At 34.4% G+C, this 19,791-nt stretch overlaps 1 protein-coding gene across 1 annotated transcript in view; it reads right to left on the bottom strand.

Annotated features, from left to right (window-relative positions):
* LOC106077298 (membrane-associated guanylate kinase, WW and PDZ domain-containing protein 3-like) overlaps positions 1 to 19,070 on the bottom strand; it is an 84,841-nt gene extending 65,771 nt beyond the window's left edge. Inside the window, exons 1-5 of the mRNA XM_056025328.1 lie at positions 18,292 to 19,070; positions 14,530 to 14,643; positions 14,200 to 14,319; positions 11,561 to 11,852; positions 10,171 to 10,250 (exon numbers count right to left, since the gene is read on the bottom strand). Of these exons, the coding sequence (XP_055881303.1) occupies positions 10,171 to 10,250; positions 11,561 to 11,852; positions 14,200 to 14,319; positions 14,530 to 14,643; positions 18,292 to 18,649 (964 nt within the window). The 5' untranslated portion in view covers positions 18,650 to 19,070. The remainder of the gene's footprint in view (positions 1 to 10,170; positions 10,251 to 11,560; positions 11,853 to 14,199; positions 14,320 to 14,529; positions 14,644 to 18,291) is intronic.
* Positions 19,071 to 19,791: the final 721 nt, after the last annotated feature.

Consider the following 19,791-nt stretch of genomic DNA (forward strand, 5'->3'; position numbering starts at 1 on the left):
TGGTGAAACGCGGGCCGCAATCTAAGCCAGGCATCGTTCCATTTCAACGTATCTCGTTTGTTATGACAGGGCCTATCACACTCGGCCTCCTCGGAGAAACTACTCTCAACTCTAGTTTGAGTCACTTTTTGGGGGAAACGAGTTAGACACATGAGGGGAAGGGCGCGACCTCTTCCTTCAATACAAGAGAGTCTGTAGAGTGAATATCGGCTAGGCTCGTGCCATCTACAAAGCACTAATTGAACAAGAATTGGTTCCTGAGTGACACAATTCCACGAGCTGAGTAAGGCGTAAACACACAAAGACCACATGTGGAACACATTCTTAATGTCGCCTTCCATCAATTAACAGAACTGCAAATAAAAATACTTTTTTGTTTTCCTTCTTCAAACTGCACTAAGAACACTAGATTAACTAATAAGCGAAAGAAACACAATCTGGACATAGAATCAAATATGACTTTCTTCTAGATCTCAACCAACCAGCCAAATAGACTCGTCAAGACGTGACAGGAGAAATTGTAAAATTGTAACACGTTTTTCAGAGAATAGCTTCAATTGGTGAATGCATAGGGAGCAGGTACGGGAAAGCACGCGGCGCTATCAACTTCTTATTGCCTACCCTTGGCGCCCCTTCACCCTCGCTACTCAGGTGAAATACAAGACTGACGTAGAATGGGATCAAGGCTTAACATCGTGTTTCTGCCCAAAAAAACAACTAAAATATTGTAATAAATAAATATACTATTGAGTTTTTTGTTCTCTTGTTTCTTTCTTTCTGGACATTCTCTGACAAACCAAATACAGATGCAAGGGATGTATAGGGTTGACTTGACTTATTAAGGAAAAATAGACGTACACGGCATTTAGATTTAAAAAAAAAACATACTATACACCATGTATACGTTATTGCTATCAAGGAGGGAGAGGGAAGAAAATACATGAGTCATTATTTACACTGAAGTTCATATTAGTCTTGCAGGAACGATACTTGACGATACATAAGCTACTATTCCGACTCAAATATATTTTTTACTCTAAAATAATAGCCTTTAATCTAAACTTACGATCTCTTGGAGAATGATATTTTTAAAGAAGAGGGGGGGGGGAAGGAGGGGGGGCGTGCAAAAAAAAAATCCAAAATGTCAGCACCGGTCTAAACTACAATTATATTAACAGCCTTCTTCCACCGCGTGCAGGCGTGCACGAGCGGACTCACGCACTGGCGCAAAACAACAATGCTACACATTTTAACTAGTTCGCCCCCAAATCCCTGCAGCTAGCCGTAGGGCATGGCATTTTATCGTTGGATGTGATGGGCCGGGGCCAGCGCTATTCAACAGAAGACAAAGGACCGGGCTCAGGGAGGGCGAATGCTGAGAGCACACTTGATGACGTGATATAGTGGCGTTCCCCTTGTCCAGGAATGGACATTGTCAGCTTACAATTTGCTTGGACAAGACACAGATACAAAGAAAGAGATATAATGCAATAAATGGGCTCTATAGATCCAGATACATGTCGTTTGTAAAGATATGGATTCCCAGCTTGTGTATGTTAATTTGGACGTCATGTGGTTGGAAGAAAAAGAAATAAGATAAAGCACTGAGAATAATTTATAATTTAAAAAAAAAATGCAAAAGTTCTATGAATTATGTTTTACATTATTCATTCCATTAGCATTGATATTTTTTTTTTTACAAAAATTGTTTTTTCTCATTGACACTGGTACAGAATAATTCAAAACACCACACAGCCACGTGAGACTATATAAATATAGAGTAATTCCATGGATAGATTAAGAAAAAATTTAAGTAAACGAGTTGAGTGGTAGAACGCCCATTAAATACGTGTGTTAAGTTAAATAATAATCATAATTTTATTTATAAAGCGCTGTTAACAAACATAATATAGGCTCGACGACCCGACAAATAACAAACATAGAACACGAGAGCTGAAATGACAAAATTAATCTGTAAATGTTTTGAACAGATAGGTCTTAATGTTCTTCTTGAATGTAGTGTAGCATTTTCGGAAATAATGCACTAGCTGTTCATCTCAAGTTCTGGGTCTTTGAGACATAGCACAAGAGGTGAAAGATAGACTGTGAGATTTATACCACAGTCGTATAGCACTTTGTTCAGAATTGTTCTCAACAATGTATAGAAGGAATTTCATACAAATATGTGTCATGAAAAGTTATCTTTGTATTTTATTCGTGAGCCTCAAAGAGAGAGAAGCTTTAACGTAAAATCTCCTACCAGGAGCGAACTGGCTTTATTATTCGGGGAAATGCCATCTGGGCCCGTACCCGGTAGGCCGGGATGGGGGCGCCGTCAAAAGAGGCATTTTGAATGACATTAACTTTGTCAATGATATTCCCTTTCATGTTTATGATTGTTAGTGATGACATTTTACTACAAGAAATTGTTTTTTGGACACAATCACTAACGATGTGTCAGCGAGAGTGTTTTGATGGATACGGTAGAAAAGAAATGTTCAAGTCTCTCCCCTTTCAAGTGTTATGATTGACTCTTTTAGTAACATCAAATCATTTCAAAATCATGCAAAGAATTATATTCGTAAAAATTAAGGGTACGATTGAACTGTGCATTTGGCCGATAGAAAGTAATATCAGGGCTGATGTTGGCACGCAATGAGCCCAGTCCGATCCATGTCACCCACAATAGAGACTTTTCTGGCGATCTAGTAAAGAGCATTTAGCGGATCTCAATTTTCAGAGATCGGGATCTAACGCTGTGCCTGCTTCCATAGAGCCCAATTTCATACCTGACTACCATCAGTGCTGGTTACGTGACATTCTCATACAAATCTTGGAGGCACACACGAATGAACATTAGAACAGAACCTCTCTACTTCACTAAATCACTTGCGCTAGAAACAGTCAGGTCTTAGTGGGAATATGTATTTGCTTTTAAAGGGAAATGGAGTGGGAAAAAATTTAAAGTCATACCGAATAAATATAAAATGAATGAAAGAAATAAGTATGTTCACACATTTACTTCATGCACTTCAACAAGACTATTTTCTTGTTATTTACTAGAACTATTATTTGACGTAAACATTCACGTATTTGGAATAGATAATAATAGTGACAACAAACACAAAGTGAATATCAACACAGGACGGATGTGGAGGGCCTAGCCTACGGGTCAGCAATGTTTTGATGCTGTATTAATTGACGTGCCATGTAGCTAGGGACCAGAGGAGGTGATAAAGACTAATTACTCGGCTCGTTAAATCAATATTTGCTTTGGGTAGACTTGTATGTCTGGGACATGTGATACAGTAACCAGCACGCAGGCATCATCAGTGTTTTGACTTTAAAATATACGTTAAGATCTAGAGTTTATACCAACAGTTTTTTTTACAGTAGAAAAATGTGAAATATTAAGAATGAAAATCAATGGCTGGATGTGACAAACACAAATGCTAAACTTAATTTTACTATATAGAAGAGTGTGCTATTAAGAAAAAATGTATCACAAATTGCCTTTTTTTTTTTTAAAATCTCCTCACACTGTCTGTCCGGTAAAAGGTTTGTACACGTAATTTCTCCCATGCCCAATCATGGATCAAGCTGAAATTTTGCAAAATTTCTTTTACATGACAACACAAGAATCAATAAAAAAAAGTTAACAAATTAGTCAATTAACTATTGGTAATTCATTATTTTGTTTAGTATCTTGAACAAGGGGAAAAATATGTTTTGTGTATTTTCTATATATGTTGGTGTAAGCTGAAGTAGTCCCCTTGATAGGTCGACGATCTAAACTGAAACAAACAATATATAACTATACAATCTTCTCTAGTCATAAGTACCTCACTAGCAGAGTGGTTAGCACGTCTCGGCCCGAGTAGGCGTGAGCCATGAGTTCAAAAATTCAGGTCGTTCCCTTCCCCTCCCCCCCCCACCTTTTTTTTTGTAAATGCTTTTAAAACAAATTAGGGTAAAATCTACACAGATATCCCTTTCTCTCAGCGCCCCCCCCCCCCAAATTTCCCAACTGGTCCAGATAAGTGATAGCGTATTGAGAAAGCCAAAAGCATGAAATAGCTCTAAACAAAAACAATTGGTAAAACTATTATTAACCGCACAGATTTATTGTTGTTGTTTCCCAGGAACCCAAGTGTTCCGCGAGGCCTGAATAAGTGTTCCACAAACCACTGGAATAATTAACTTACAGGCCACCACTTGTATTAATCTCTCTTAAAAAAAAAAATAAGCAAAGTGTTCCGCTAAATACTCAGAAAGTGCAAAGTGTTCCGTTAAAAAAAAAGTTTGTGAAACACTGGTCTAGATTCTAGATCTATTCCAAATTTAATTACATGCCAGATCCAAACTAATTGATACAGTTACACCTGGTATACGCTTTTTTTTTCTTTTCTTGTTTAGGAATCTTGATTACATAAAATATTCAAAATTGATCTTCCAAACAAAAGGGTACGCTTTGTTTTTAAGGACCAGTAATAGCATTTGTACCTATTTCAAACAAGATGAAGACGATTAGAAAGTTAATTTTATATTATGCTTGGTACTCTATAGAAAAATAATAAACTACCATAAGAATGTCTTTATTTTTCCTTGTTTTAGAAATGGTTTACATGCATGAGCATACATTTTGCATATTTTAAATACTTTTTTAAACGTGTTAAAAGTAGTTGAAACATTAGTTCTTGGTGGACAACGAGCACAACGAGGCGGATGGTGAGATCAAGTATTCAGTTGCGCTTTTAGTATCACGCAGCACCAATAAACAACAGCATGTGATACTAATGCATACGAGTGACATAGAAGTCGGAGGATAAATAAGTCAAGAGGACAATGAAGACATTACTGTAACCTAGTGAAAGCTTTACCCAATGAACGTACTGATTTATATGGAAACACTCTTGACACAATCATTATGGCACACGTCTATTCGCTGTACAAATAATTTAATTATTTTCATAAATTGTCTCACGTGTGTACTAAATCTCAGTCAAATGGTCAAACGTTGAAGAATATAAAGAGAAAACAATGAAGAATATAAAGGAGAAAAAGATATGACACACACAAAATCTCATGGCTAAAATAATTAGGTCAAAAGTAATACACTAAGATGTCAATTTTGACATCCTCGTAAAAAATGTCATTGTTGGCAGATGTCTGTTAAGCAAGAGTCTCAATTATAGCTCAGTCAAAGGCTTCACTGTAAACACAAAACTTCAGTAACATTAGTTACATGAAGAAATAGGGTAACAACGTATTAAGTCCTTTATGATTATGAATGTATTTATTTTTGCTAGGTTAATAAACATAAAGGGGTGGGGATTACTGTATCATGCTAATCCAGTGATAACCTCACAGAAAATACTTTATTTACTATCAAATCTGACATAATGATAAAGTATTACAAGCAGTTGTACAGGAGAACAAAACATTGACACATCATAATGAAAAAAAAAAACCAACAACAAAAAACAAGATAAATATCCAAAATATTATTTAAAAACACAATTCCTCCTTTATAAAACCTATCACCCCCGGAGAAAAAAATCCTGGTTAAGCGAATGTATAAATCTACTAGTCTTTATAATATTCTAATGATAGGTCTATAGATCTTCACTTAGAAAACGTTGCGCCTAATGTTCCTAACGTCTAATTATTTATTAAACTCTGGATAGGCCGAAAGTCTGTTTAAGATTTTGTAGTCTTCTAACCAAATACAAAAAAAAATATTTTTTTTATTATGCTTTGAAAAATTATAACGGTCAAACTAGAGTTTTCCAAGTGTGGCACAATAGCTAGTAATTCTTTTCCCATAGATATTCACCAACTGTCAAATTTCTAGTAAAATTGTTAGAAACGTTTTTTTTTTAAGAACCGTGACCACCCAGGCTTAACATATTTAATGCAAGCTGCCTAGACCATCAAGTCATTAACTTTATCGATCAGTCACCAGATACATAGGCTGGCTTGTTAAACATTCACTGCTAGTTCCGAATGGTTAAATTTACCTAATATAGTATCACCATCCATTAAAGACATTTGATAACAAGACCAGTTTGACTTTGTTCTTACAGCTAATCATCTATACCGGTACTGAGAATTACCAAATCCAAAGCTTGATCTGTGTATAAGATCAATGATAAAGAAACATACAACAATATATATAGCTATCTGTTTAAACATGCATTTCACTACGTTCAGTTTGAATACAAAATTACAAATACAAAAACTATATAATATTCTTACCGAACTTAGGGGCCACTTGGTAAAGTCCCATTACTACAATCACCGCTAATAAATCTAACTAGTCACTCTGGGTGTCTCTACTGTAGGTAGTCGATAGCGCTCGTGAAGAGAAAGTGGAACGCTGAGATAAGCAACTCTAAAATAATCTACAGAAGCTGAATGGACGTTAGATAACAAACAAAAGATGCCAGACAAACGTTCGTTTAGAGCTAGGAATAGACTAGTACCTATGGTCTACCTGTAACTAGATAGGGAATAGAGAAGACATAATTACTTGTACTGGCGGAGGGTAGAAACGTTAAAGGCTATTCAGTTTAAGACTTTTTAAACAAGATTTCGTAATTAACAAAGTGTATTCATTTTTATCTGTTTTGTTATATGGCACATGGGTACTTTTCAGGCATTATCGAGCCTCTTAAATCTTATGTCTTTATCTACCCGTGTAAATAAAACTCATAGATAAACCCTAAAGTGTAGATCTATTTTATTTTCATTTATATATTTTAGAAAATTGTATACAACAATAAAAATGTATATAGCTTAAAAAATATTATGGCAGCAATTACGAAGGGGTATCACATTAAGCAACAAGCTTCTACTACAGTAAAGACAGTGCCACTACCTACTGATACACTCTGATCCTAGTCCAGCAACGTGATAACAACAGCTCACTGAATTTAAAACAAATCACTCACGAATCTAATCAACGAAATAAAAACCAAGTCCTCTTTGTTTACAAGACCAGACAAAAATTCCTTGTTAGTATAACGGCTCGACTTTGTCTCTATGTGTGGAGCTTCTTTTAGTTTCTAGCCCAGCCACACACACACAAAGCAATCAACCAGTTTCCCCTCCCCCCTGCCCCAAATTTTCTAACTTCCCACCCCAACACACACATAAAGCACAGCTGACCATTCAAACTTTATTTTTCCAAAGAGGAAATGCAAGAAAGCAGGGGTGGGGCAATCGGTGGCGGCGCTGAGACACGGACAATGCAGAGCGCAAAGGCGACGAAATCTCCATTCTAGTGTTCATGTATGTTTGTTTTGGTGGGCTGCCCAAGTGTTCCGGAGAAAATCACATTCCACCCCAGATTTACAAGTAGTGGCCACGTCAGAGTGATAGAGAGAGAGAGAGAGAAAGAGAGAAACAACATATTTTTTAAACAACATATTACACATAAATGCAGACTGGTCTACACAACAATAACAATAGAAATGTATTTGTAAGGCAAATCTTTAGAATACAGGGCGACTGTTATTGACCATACGAAATTAAGCTCGACAGGACATGAACAAGCACCTAGAAATAACGCTATAAGAGTTTAATATTGGAAAAGACTGACTCCGTGATAAGATCATCTTTGAAAGTCAAACCCAAACTGCTCTTCAGATAGACGCTGATTGGGTAAATATCAAAACAATTGATAAAACACAGACAAGTTCCGCGCATGTCCAGACATAGAGTTTTGGGAGTACGCAGTTACCTTTCCAGTCTGCTTCTTTAAAACAAATAGGAAAAAAAAAAAAGCTCTACTCACACTCTAATCGCCTTTTCTACATTTGCATGATCGTAAAACGACTAACCGACAAAGCGTGTGAACCCACACTAGCCAAAATCAGCATTTTCGCCCCTGCTTCACTAACAGTACTGCCGTGACCTTGAAAGCCACGAAGAACAAGAGGCGGGTGTCTCCTGATGGACACCTGTTCTCTACCGGAACAAAGCGGCAGAAGGCGTCCCTTATCGGACATCACCACCACCAATCAGGAAATATCACAGGCACGAGTCAAAGTGGGGTTCTATTCTATTTGGAGGGTGAACCTTTATGACTGAGTTGGGTCGAGTTGAAGAGGTGAAAGATAAGGAAAGGGAGGAGGGGAGGACATAGTTTGGTGTTGGTGGTCTCAATATACAAGCAGGACAAACAACTTATACTAACCCAAATAATTGTTTTCTCACAAGTTATCAATAGTTTTTTTTCCCAGTGTTAACAAATTACAAAACTTATATCAGTTCACTTTGTCTGGTCAAAAGTTAGTACACAATTGGTTAATTTCTTTTTTATTGATTCTTGTTCTGTCAGGTAAAAGAAATAATAGTGCACAATTTCAGCTGGATAAATAACATGTACAAAGGTTTTAGCAGACAGACAGATCTTTGTAACAAATAAAACTGATATTAACATCCAAATTACAACTAAAATCAGTATATAAATTACAGAATAAAACAGAGAATTTAGTCTTCTTCTAGAATTACATGATGTTCAAGAAATTATTTGATTCTGGTCAACAACTTTATGAAAAGTGTATGATTCTTATAATGTGTAATTGTATATGTAATGTTATTCCTTCTCTAGAAATATTTGCCACACTTTGTATAAGTGACTACCATTTTGTGACAACTCCCTGAAAGTTGGAGGTATCACAGGTGGCCAATGGCTTGCTGACACAGCTGCAGCCCTGCTTGGGAATTAATTATCAGTCTAGACCAATTGATCCACCTGTTCCACTTTAAATAATGGCACAGAAAATAAGATTCCTCTAATTGGGGTCACGACCTAACTGTGACACCCAATGATTGGTCTAGTCTAGACTAAGACCAGAGTTTACGGTGTTTTAAGATAGCTCCTAAACTGTTCATTTGAAAAAAATTTAGTCTAGGTAAAGGGAAGCTACCCTTGACCATAATTATAGGTATCAGTATATCTAGACAGCTGTTTAAATTTTCTATACAGAAGTGACAATAGTTTCAAAAAATTTGATAGCACTATTACAAGCTTTGAGCCTTACTATTATTATGTATTATTTTAATAAGGAAATTGTTCAAAGGCTAGAATTCATGAATTTAGTGAGAAACTAATAGAGTATATTAATTTCCTCTGTCAAGAATCAACATATTCATTTCTTCTTGGGTGTATGATAATAGAAAAAAGAAAATATTTTTAACCCTGTTCTAGCAACTTACTGTTTAATTACTACCCACTCATTGAGTACAAATTATTCATATTGTCTGATAGTTCTTTTGAGAGATAATTTATGATAAGATAATTTTATTGATCCAATCAAATGGAAATTCAGCATGACTACAATTGACAACATCAGCGTAACTACCGTACAATAACAGTATAGATGAAAAATTCGAACAACATTCACAAATGAAACACATACACATTCACAACCAGCGCTTTATGAATTTGACTTCTATGTACTTTTCGATGACGACAGCTGATCTTGTAACACTCTGACCGAAAGTGGGATAAAGGAGTTTTGAAATCTTTGTTTTAGTCCTAATGGAAAGGAGACAACCACTTCATTCAGATCTTATGTAACAGTGGTTTAATGGGTGCAGGCTGTCCTTTAGAATCGAGAGTGATTTGGAAAGGCCATCTTTCATGAAATAGCTCTTCAAGAGATGGTAGCTGTATTCGAGTGATATGCGATGTTTTTTTTAATTAGTCTATGAAAAAATATGATTAAATAGAGACATTGCTTGTCTAACATGTGCCTGACAGCTATTTGTGCAGGGTTTGTTAAGATTGTTGGTGGAGGCTGGTATTGCAAAGTGAGTGCAGGATTGGGTAGGTCTTGCTGATGAAACACTATCAATCAAAAAGATTCTTTTTGGGAATGGGAAATCTTGCATGTCGGATAGTTTGTTCACTTAGAACTTTGTTGCTGCTAGGTGGAATTGTCAAAATCGGAGGGTCCGTGGTTTATGCCCTAGTCAGGAATCATCATTATTTAGCTATAATTAATTCACAGAATTCTCTCATTAAAATTTGTCCATAGTGTCGCATTTATATATATATATATAATATGTATGCATCCTAGCAACCTGCAGGCTTAAATAGGGGAACACAGGTGTAAAAAGTACACTTTTGTAAAGTGACCAGAAACAAATTCCACTTACCATCTTCATCACATTCAGAAGGTGCTTTCTGTAAATGTGCTAATCTAGGATCCAGCCAATGTGTGGTCTCATTGTTGTGGCTGGAAAGAGCAAAATGTGTCAATTATTTTATGCAAGGTTAATGAACTGTTTAATACATTTCAAAGTGAAATTTGAGAGTTTAGTGTTAGACATTGACTTTTCAGCAAACAAGTCTAGGTATTCAAATCACAGCAAGGTGAAATTTAAAAAAACACTTTGCTCCTTGGTCCAATGGATAACTATATAAAGCAGAAAAAAAAAATCTATCTCCTTTCTCAAATGCTTGCTGCTGTAGGAAGAGATGCCTTAACATTTGGAAATTAAAATCCTTAATCAAATAGGTATTAGTTTTATAATCGAAATATTCTACTTAACAAGTTACAGCAACAAAGAGTGTGTTAAAAAAAAAGTAAATTTTGTGTCTCTCTATTTAGAGAAAAAAACAAAAAATAGAAATCTTGTTGAAAGCCATCTGCTTATTCCCAAACTGATTTTTTGGCCATATTTTTTAAATTTATATGGTTTAAAATAAAAATGATTTGCTACCCCCCCCCCCCTTCCCCAATACCACAAAAGTATTAATTATTTTCAAGAAGTTGAGATAGCGCTACTAGAAGGGATACAGGAAATACTGCGGTCCTGCTGTAAAGCTCTGCCACAGTAATCCAAATTTAATTTCTAAAATTGGGATAGGCCATTAAATTATACAATTATAATATCCACTAGTTTTCCTGACCTTGGAGTTGTATTTAGAAAAACAAAAGCAACCAAAAGATAGCATAGAATTTTGTGCTATGTCCTCAGAAATTTCAAAAGAATTTTAAATTCATGAAATTACTTTGTGTAATTGTTTTTCTGAAGAAATCATTTACAGAAAAAAATGAAGACATTTCCATAAAGACTAAATTATTTGCACATGTGGCTGCTTACTTTTTTTTCCTAGAATGGATAAATAGATGTTGTTAAAACATAAGCCAAGAAATGATCCTTATGGTAAAAATCTGTCAAAGGTCAAATTCTTTCTCCATTAAGTGTTTTTAGAATCATTTTAGTCTTTTTTTCAGTAGTAATAAACCATCTTGTTGTGCAAAAAGCCCTGATCCTAATGAAGGGTGTTTTTTCAGATATCTGTGATAAATAATATTCCTTATAAGTTTACTTGAATCATTAGATCATTTGTCCAACAAGTATCTCCATGTAGATAAGGTCCTAATCTCTTGTTTTTTTTAATGAAATGACAATCAGAGAATCAGTTGAGTAAAATGGACATATATGTAATTCATAATCCTAGCTTCTTAACACAAAATAACCAGTAGGCCCTAATGAGGTACAGTGTCAAAAAAATTATAACCTCATCTCAGTTACTCACTCTATAAAGTAGGGGTGCCCATCATCAGTATAAGCCAACTCCCAATTGTGTGGCAAAGGCCCCAGGTTAGAGGAACTGTGGGCTTTTTCTAAGGATTTTTTTCTCATTAGTGGTTGAGGAGGGAGCTCATTATCATCAAGAGATTTTTCTGATCCAATTCGTGTTTGTTTCCTTTTGTCATTTAACTGCCCACCAGTCTGCACTTGCCCTCCTGCCAAGCCCATGGATTGGGAGCGTCGAAGGAGCTGTCCTTGAGGTTCTTTTGATGGTTTTGGCGTTCCATAGTAATTCCCTAAGAGAAAAAAAGGTAAACTAATTGAATGTTACATATTTTGCATAACAATCAATATGCAAATAAACAGCAAGTGTAAATATGAACATTAAATGAATAGCGTTGACATTGTTTAGATGTATTATTTTATTAATAACCTTATACCCCAATATACACAAAATGCATTTTGTTTTAATAATCAAGTAAAAGGTTTGACTATATACACACAAGAAAAACAAGTTTCTGAAGAGTTTTATTTACATATAAGATCTACACAATAACTTTATAAGATACATCAGGGGTGGCCAACCAGTGGTGCACTGCACTATTAAAAATGGCACATTTCACAACGAGAACAAAAAATCAAGAAAAAGTATGCCTGCTTGCACAAAATTATTATATCCAATTTCTAAAGATAAAAAAGGTACAGCAGGAATTTAATTTACTAGCTATTAAGATGCCCTAATCAACCGACATGTTTTAAAACTAATCCGACCAAAAAAAACAACAGAAAACATTGGCTTTATATGATTACTAGAATCAGATTTTTTTGAGTACATACATACTCTTTTTTCGGTAGCCTTGGACATTTTTAATGTTATCTATATAAGCTTTTTGTTATTAGAGAAACCAATGATTATTTCAACATTTTTGAACAACTTATTGGCTGTAACCATTAGTCTATAAGGAAAAACCAGTCACGTCTAGGAAATATTCTATTAAATAAAGTAAACTTGAGTAAACTAAACCATCAATGACTGGTACAGTTACTGGAACTGTCTTCTTGCTTAAAAGAATTTTAGATTGTCCTCTTTTGAGATATAATTGCTTTATGCACCATGACAATGTGTGTGGAACCATTTTGAACTTGCAGCATGTTATGGATACCAGAGAATTCAGAGAAAATTGTGATTTGTAAGATCCTTTTGTTGTGAGGTGCATTAACTTTCTAGAGGAAAAGGTATCCGAAGATTTTGGAAACTGAAAAATATCTCACATGATTTTCTAGAAGAGAAAGAGGAAAAGAGCAAACCTGTGGAGTGAAAAATGGATGTTGAGCATTTTTAATCGATGGTACTAGACATCTCAATGACCTAAATCTAGAACAGCATGGCAAGAAACAAAGGCAAATTGTTTTACTAACTTTGTAAATGATATCAGTGATTCAAAATGAAGTTTGAACTTTTTATCTTTCATTTAAAAAAAAAGATTTGAGCCAAACCTCACATTTAAAAGGACTTAAGTCTTGAAGGTCATGTTTTAAATCTGAAAACAAATTTAGCATTGACATTGGAATTTGATGAGCTTTCCTCAACACCAGAAATGCAATATGAATGATTATATTTTTGGTGATCATTGCCATGTTAACATTTTACAGAACTAAGAAAATGTGCCCATAGTTATGTCTGTCAGACACTGATGCAAGCAAGCTTTTTTATCCATGAAAATGATTATATAAACAGACTGAGATCACGAAATTAAATCTTAATATTACAGATTTGGTAAAAGCTAAAGCAAAGTAAAAAAAAAACTTGCTAAAGCTAGATATAGATATTTTGCCTGTATGTGAAAATGCTTTATTAAATTATAAAACTGCTAACAGTGGTCATTAATTATTATTTGTCTATAGGCCACACCAAAATAATAAATTAAAATTATAAATGTTAACAAAGACTTGACTTTTTTTTTCTTAAATCCTTTCCACACAAATATGTATAAATGACCATACTTTAAAGAATTGAAACTTGAAAGTTTTTTAGTGGTGCATTTGAACAAGAAGTGAAAAAAATTGGCTCATGGAAGCAAAAGCTTGGCCATCCCTGTTTTAGAAGGTAGTTATTTGCAGAGAAAAATGTTTCTTAATTAAAGTTATGTTTTTCTTTAATATTTCTATATTTCCCAAAATTGCCTTAAAGGATGTGAGATGGATTTGAAATTTTGGCACATCTGCACAATTTAGGCCATGTCGTACCCATAATCCCTCAAGTATAAAGATTTAACACACAAGTGTAATCTAAATCAGTTTAACTAATAATAAATCCACAGAGATAGTTTTGAAATAAGGAAAAATAAATTAATGACTCTGAATGTACATATTTGCCCCTTTTTATACTCAGCGATCTCAGAATACATAACTAGAATTATCTGGATTATCTTTTTCTGTGGTTTATTTTTAGCTCCTTTAGGGCTTTTATGTGCTCTTCTCAAAACCTACAATAATTTCAAGAAGAAATGTGCAGCAAAACAACAGCTTGTTGTTGACATGTTTTACTTCTTGATATTCTTTTATGTGACACACCCGGAATCAATAAAACAAACTAGATGCTAAGTGTTACTTCTGTTTGTTATACAGTTGTAAACCATTTACCATCAAAGACTCCACTTTCCAACAGTTCCCCTCCTTTTTCCAATTGCTGAAACTCTTCTATACTCAAGAATGTATAATCCACTCCATTGACTTCCCCAGGCCTCGGAGAACGTGTAGTACCTACAATAAAAAAAAAAGTCTTTAAGTTAGTTCATTAATAGGAAAGTTATGCACAAATATTTATTATATATTCACTAATGAATAAAAATGTATATCTAGATTCTAATCTTGCATGAAAAAAAATAATATTTTGATGTTTATCTAAAAAAATTATATTAATAATAATAACAATTAACTTTTATCAACATTCCGCTTTTTATCCACACTTACAGGGTACAGTGCGCATATAAAGGTTATCTCTGATGATCTGTTGTAAGTCATGATCTACAGAACCTTTCTGAAATCTTGTTATCAAGAAAGCTCCTAGCTCTTTTGGAAGAGAACCTAAAAAAACATTTTTACAATGTCTTTATTATAAAAATAAGGCATTGTATTCGATTACAAAGGGTGAAAGCAATAGCAACCAACATGTTTAATACTATATACACTGTAATTATATAAAATAAACAGAATATTTAAACAAAAAATAAATAAGACATCTTCTTCATCAATTCTATCTTTTTTATTGGACATATTATTAGAGAGCTAAATTTGAATTTATTTATTTCTGCTTTGAAATCAGTAGCTTAAGAACCCATATATAAGGTTATTCAGTCAATTTTTCTACTAATTAATTTTTATAGTAAAACAAACATTTATTTTTAAATAACAAATTTAAAGAAGGAAAGTACTGTATGATCTTTTTTTCTAAAAATGTTGTTAATGAACACCCTTGGTAAAGTCAACAAAAACAGCTTGTCACTGTGACTTCTAAAAAGTCTATTTAAGAAACTATATAAAATAAAAGCAAAAGAGCATTTGTCTCAAAACCATCAGTTCATTCACTATTCTATCTGTCTGTCAGTTTAACCATAATTTAGTCTGTATTGTACTTATAAATTTTAATTTAATGTGTGTATATATATATATTACAGATCCTGGCAGATTGTGTTTATCCAGAGTCGCAGTGTGGCTTTAGGGCAGGTAGATCTACAACAGATATGATTTTCTCTCTGCGGCAGCTACAGGAGAGGAGCAGAGAACAAAAGCAGCCCCTCTTCATAGCTTTTATTGATTTGACCAAGGCCTTTGACCTTGTTAGCAGAAGCGGTCTGTTTGAGAATCGGCTGCCCAAATAAGTTAAGAAAACTAGTGTCAGCTTTTTACGAAAACATGCAGGGCACCGTTCAGTTTGAAAGTTCTTCCTCCAGGCCATTCTCCATTAAGAGCGGTGTAAAACAAGGATGTGTACTGGCCCCTACACTATTTGGCATCTTCTTCTCAGTCGTACTATCCAGTGCTTTTAAATCCCTGGAAGACGGAATATACATCCATAGCAGATCCGATGGAAGGCTCTTTAACCTGGCACGTCTTAAAGCCAAAACGAAAAGGCGTCGTATCTTGATAAGGGAGCTGCTGTTTGCCGATGACGCGGCACTCGTATCTCACTCACAAGGAGGTCTACAGAAGCTAGTGAACGCCTTAGCAGCTGCTTGTCAAGAATTTAGCCTTACTATAAGTCTCTCCAAGACCGAAATCCTGGCACAAGACGTCGCAGAAATACCTATAATACAAATTGGGAACCACACCCTTTCAGTGGTGCAGGAATTTACCTACTTGGGTTCAACAATTGTCAGTAACCTAGACTTAGACATCGAGCTGACAAAAAGGATAGGAAAAGCTACCACAGCATTGGCAAAACTCTCCAAGCGCGTCTGGGAAAATGGTAAATTGACCACAGCGACCAAAATCCTAGTCTACAACGCCTGTGTTGTGAGCACTCTCCTTTATGGCAGTGAAAGCTGGTCAACATACATGTACCAAGAGCACAGATTGAATAGTTTCCACTTGCGCTGCCTGAGACGCATAATGGGCATCTCTTGGAGGGACCATGTCTCCAATCAGGAAGTTTTGAGATTGGCCAATATGAACAGCATGTATGCTCTCCTGACACAAAGAAGATTACACTGGCTCAGACATGTCACCCGCATGCCAGATGGTAGAATCCCGAAAGATATCTTATATGCTGAGCTTGTGGAAGGAGTCAGACCCAAGGGCCGCCCAAGACTAACATATAGAGATGTCTGCAAGCGAGACATGAGAGCCTCAGGCATCAGTGAAAGTATGTGGGAAAACATAGCCAAAGACCGGAGTGCATGGAGACAGACTGTGCGTGCTGGAACAACCCTTGCTGAGAACAAAAGAATTGAAGCGGCTTTAATCAAGAGGGAAAAAAAGAAAGCTGCCCTGTCTGCTAGCCCTAAATCAGAGGCATACACATGTACGAATTGTGGCAAAGTCTGCCGTTCTAGAATTGGCTTGATTAGCCACACCAGATTCTGCCCCGTCTCAAGATTAAGCCAAAACCAGTGACTCACTTGGGCGCATCCATTGCCTTTCGAGACAAAAAAAAGGAGCCATATATATATATATATATATATATGTAATTTCTAGTTTAAATTCATTCATTTGGATTTACTCTTTTTTGTTAATCTGTGAAAAAAGTTTAAAAGGATATTGAACATTAAATCAAAGGTTATCACGGTGTGTAATTTTTATGAAACCTTTTGTAAGCTGTTAAATTTAAAGACTAAATAATTATATTAATGAAATTGATTTTGATTACAAGATTAAGGATGGTTGCTGTGTTTTACATGAATAATATAATTATATACATCTGGTAAAAACTTTCTAGAAAGGACTAGCACAAAAAATCTTCAGAACAATATTTAATAAGTAAGCCTACATTTGTTTTGGGGGCAAGGTGGCCAAGTAGTAAAGCACTTGAATTCTGAATAGGTCTAGGGTTTGAATATCAATAAAGATTGGGATTTTTAATAAACATATTTTGAGTTCACTCAACTCCCTTAGTTAGGGAATGTGGAGGTGCTTGGTCATTTTGCTGGCCCCATGACACCCTTGTTAACAGTTGGCCATAGAAACAGATGGCCTTCACATCATCTGCCCTCATTTGCTTACTTTGGAAATTTTAAAACGATTTTTAAATTTACAAAACAGTATTATAAAATTATATTTTATTATATAATATATATGATCATTAAATCTTGTTTTGTTCTCCTATTAATGTTTAGTAAGTGTAGCAAAGGTAATGAGACTATGTTTATCATTTAATTTACTAAATATATATAACTCTTTATAAAAACAATTAACATATATATATAATATATATAGTCAGTGAAATAATATGTAGACGTGGACATTATATGGCCAGAGCAATGATAATACTAAAAATTTCTTTGGTGTGTTAATCTTAATCTTAAAAATAGGAAGTTTTAATCATCTATAACTTTTTTATCATCAAAAGTTAATGATCCAAATTGTAAACACAATCTAATAGTGATTGAATAGTGACTATAAAAATATTCATAATACTGTGATTGAAAACATTGAAATCTTGGAAAGAACATTTTAAAATAAATATATGGTTAAAATGTTTTTACTTTAATGCTTTCAAATATTTTGTTTTTTTAAGAATTATTTGTCTAATAAAAGTAAATCTTGAAAATCTGTTGACCCTGCATATTAGATCTAATACACACACAAAAAATAATATAATGTTTTCAATCATTTTTTCAAGTACTACATTTTAAAATTTCTAAATAATCTATGCTTGTGAGAATTTGATACTTAACTCATAAGATGCTAACTGTATCTTAAATTTAATTATTAATTTAATAATGAGTATATTATATACATATATATATATATATATATATATAATATAAATAGGCCTAGATCAATATATATAAATAATAAATTATATATTAATATATAGAATATTGATCTATACTATCTATTAAATCTATAGCTTCTAGTCTAGTTAACTTCTAGGTCATTCTAGGACTAGGTCTACTTTATAATAAGTGTCATAAAATAGTATTAAATTAGTTAATAGTCTGTTGAAAAATTTGATGCATAAAGTATAAAGCAATCAACTCAATTTCCTAGATCATTTCTGACACAGCAATTTACCTGAAGATGCTGGCACTGTTTTTATCATCACAGGAGTTCCATTATGGCTAACCTGCTTTAGCCATATTCGAGCATCCCTCTGAGTGTATCCAGAAATCTTTTGACCCTGGATTTCTAAGATTATATCCCCAGTAGTTATTCTCCCTGAGTGGTAATTAATTTTGTCAACTCGTATGTGGCCAACGTAACAAAATTGGCCGTTGTCAGCACCTCCGTCAATTTCTATAGACAGATCATCATGAAAGGCAGATGCTACAGTTTCCCGTATTTGTTTGGTCCAGTGAAGTTCGTGACGCTTTTCGGGTGGCGGAGGACCCATACTGGCCATTGGGGACGGTACTTGCTTAGTTCTTATCATGCTGAATACTATATGACATGTTCTGTCATTTTTTTAGAAGACAATATTAGTTTGTAAAATATTTAAAGTTGAAAAACAATGTGGATCTAGATCTATAGATAGATTTTCTGCACTTAAAATGTGTGTCACAACTTCCATGACACTGACAGTGTAGTTGGAGCCGTAGGACACTTTAAAAATAGGCCAGTTGGCTGTGTTGTTTACAATTCATGCTTCGCGGATGCATTTTAGTCTGCCTATTATTTGTAATCCTCTTCAAAATGAATTTAAAACACAAACATGAATAACAAGGAATGATTTAGTAATTCCAATGGTCTGCAAAAAATCAATACAACTTCCGTGTTTACTACATTTAATCCGTGGGAATGTTGATCGTATGCTATTTCAAACTGCTGCCATTCGATACATTCTACACGCGCATGCGCGATTGCTTCCTTTGATTTCCTTTTATTGAGATTTTTTTTTTTTCAGAAACTTTTTATACCTATAGCCTATAGAGTCTAAGTCCATGACTAGTCTAGTTCGAGATTCTAGGGAGGATAATCTCACCTAATTAAGATCTAGATTGTTCAGCTCAATTTTTTGGTGAATGTAAAAAAAAAGAAAATAAAATAAATAGTGTGTTTGTGTTTGAAGAAAAGAGGCATATAGACTATGCTAGGGTGTACCACTAAGTGTGTAAGTGTTGCCGGCTCCTAATTTTCCTAAGAGTTGACTCCCGAATCTTATATCAGACAATTTAGATTTCTTTCGTTTTTTTAAAAATCTACGAGCTTGCATGCTTAGCCTCTATTGAAGCACATGATACATGTTGTTATTTGAATGTTTGAATATTATAAATATTTACAGATTTTTAACTACTTAAAATTTCGATGACAAACCAATTTTAGGATTAACAATATTTTGTATTTAAATAGCAAGATTGAGAACCAACATTTTCCACACAAATAAAATAAGAACACAATCAACCTTCTTTTAATTCTGTTGTCGTTCTTGATATTATAGACGCCTAGCTTGCATTGTAGGGTTGGTACGGGGCATCAAACTTTTTCAGTAAAAACTACACCAGAGTACATACACGAAGAAATGAAAAAAAATGTATTTGAAATGTTTACTAAAATGTATTTATTTTCCAATATTCT

This window comes from Biomphalaria glabrata, chromosome 4 (assembly GCF_947242115.1).
Source record: "Biomphalaria glabrata chromosome 4, xgBioGlab47.1, whole genome shotgun sequence".
NCBI classification, from domain to species: domain Eukaryota; kingdom Metazoa; phylum Mollusca; class Gastropoda; family Planorbidae; genus Biomphalaria; species Biomphalaria glabrata.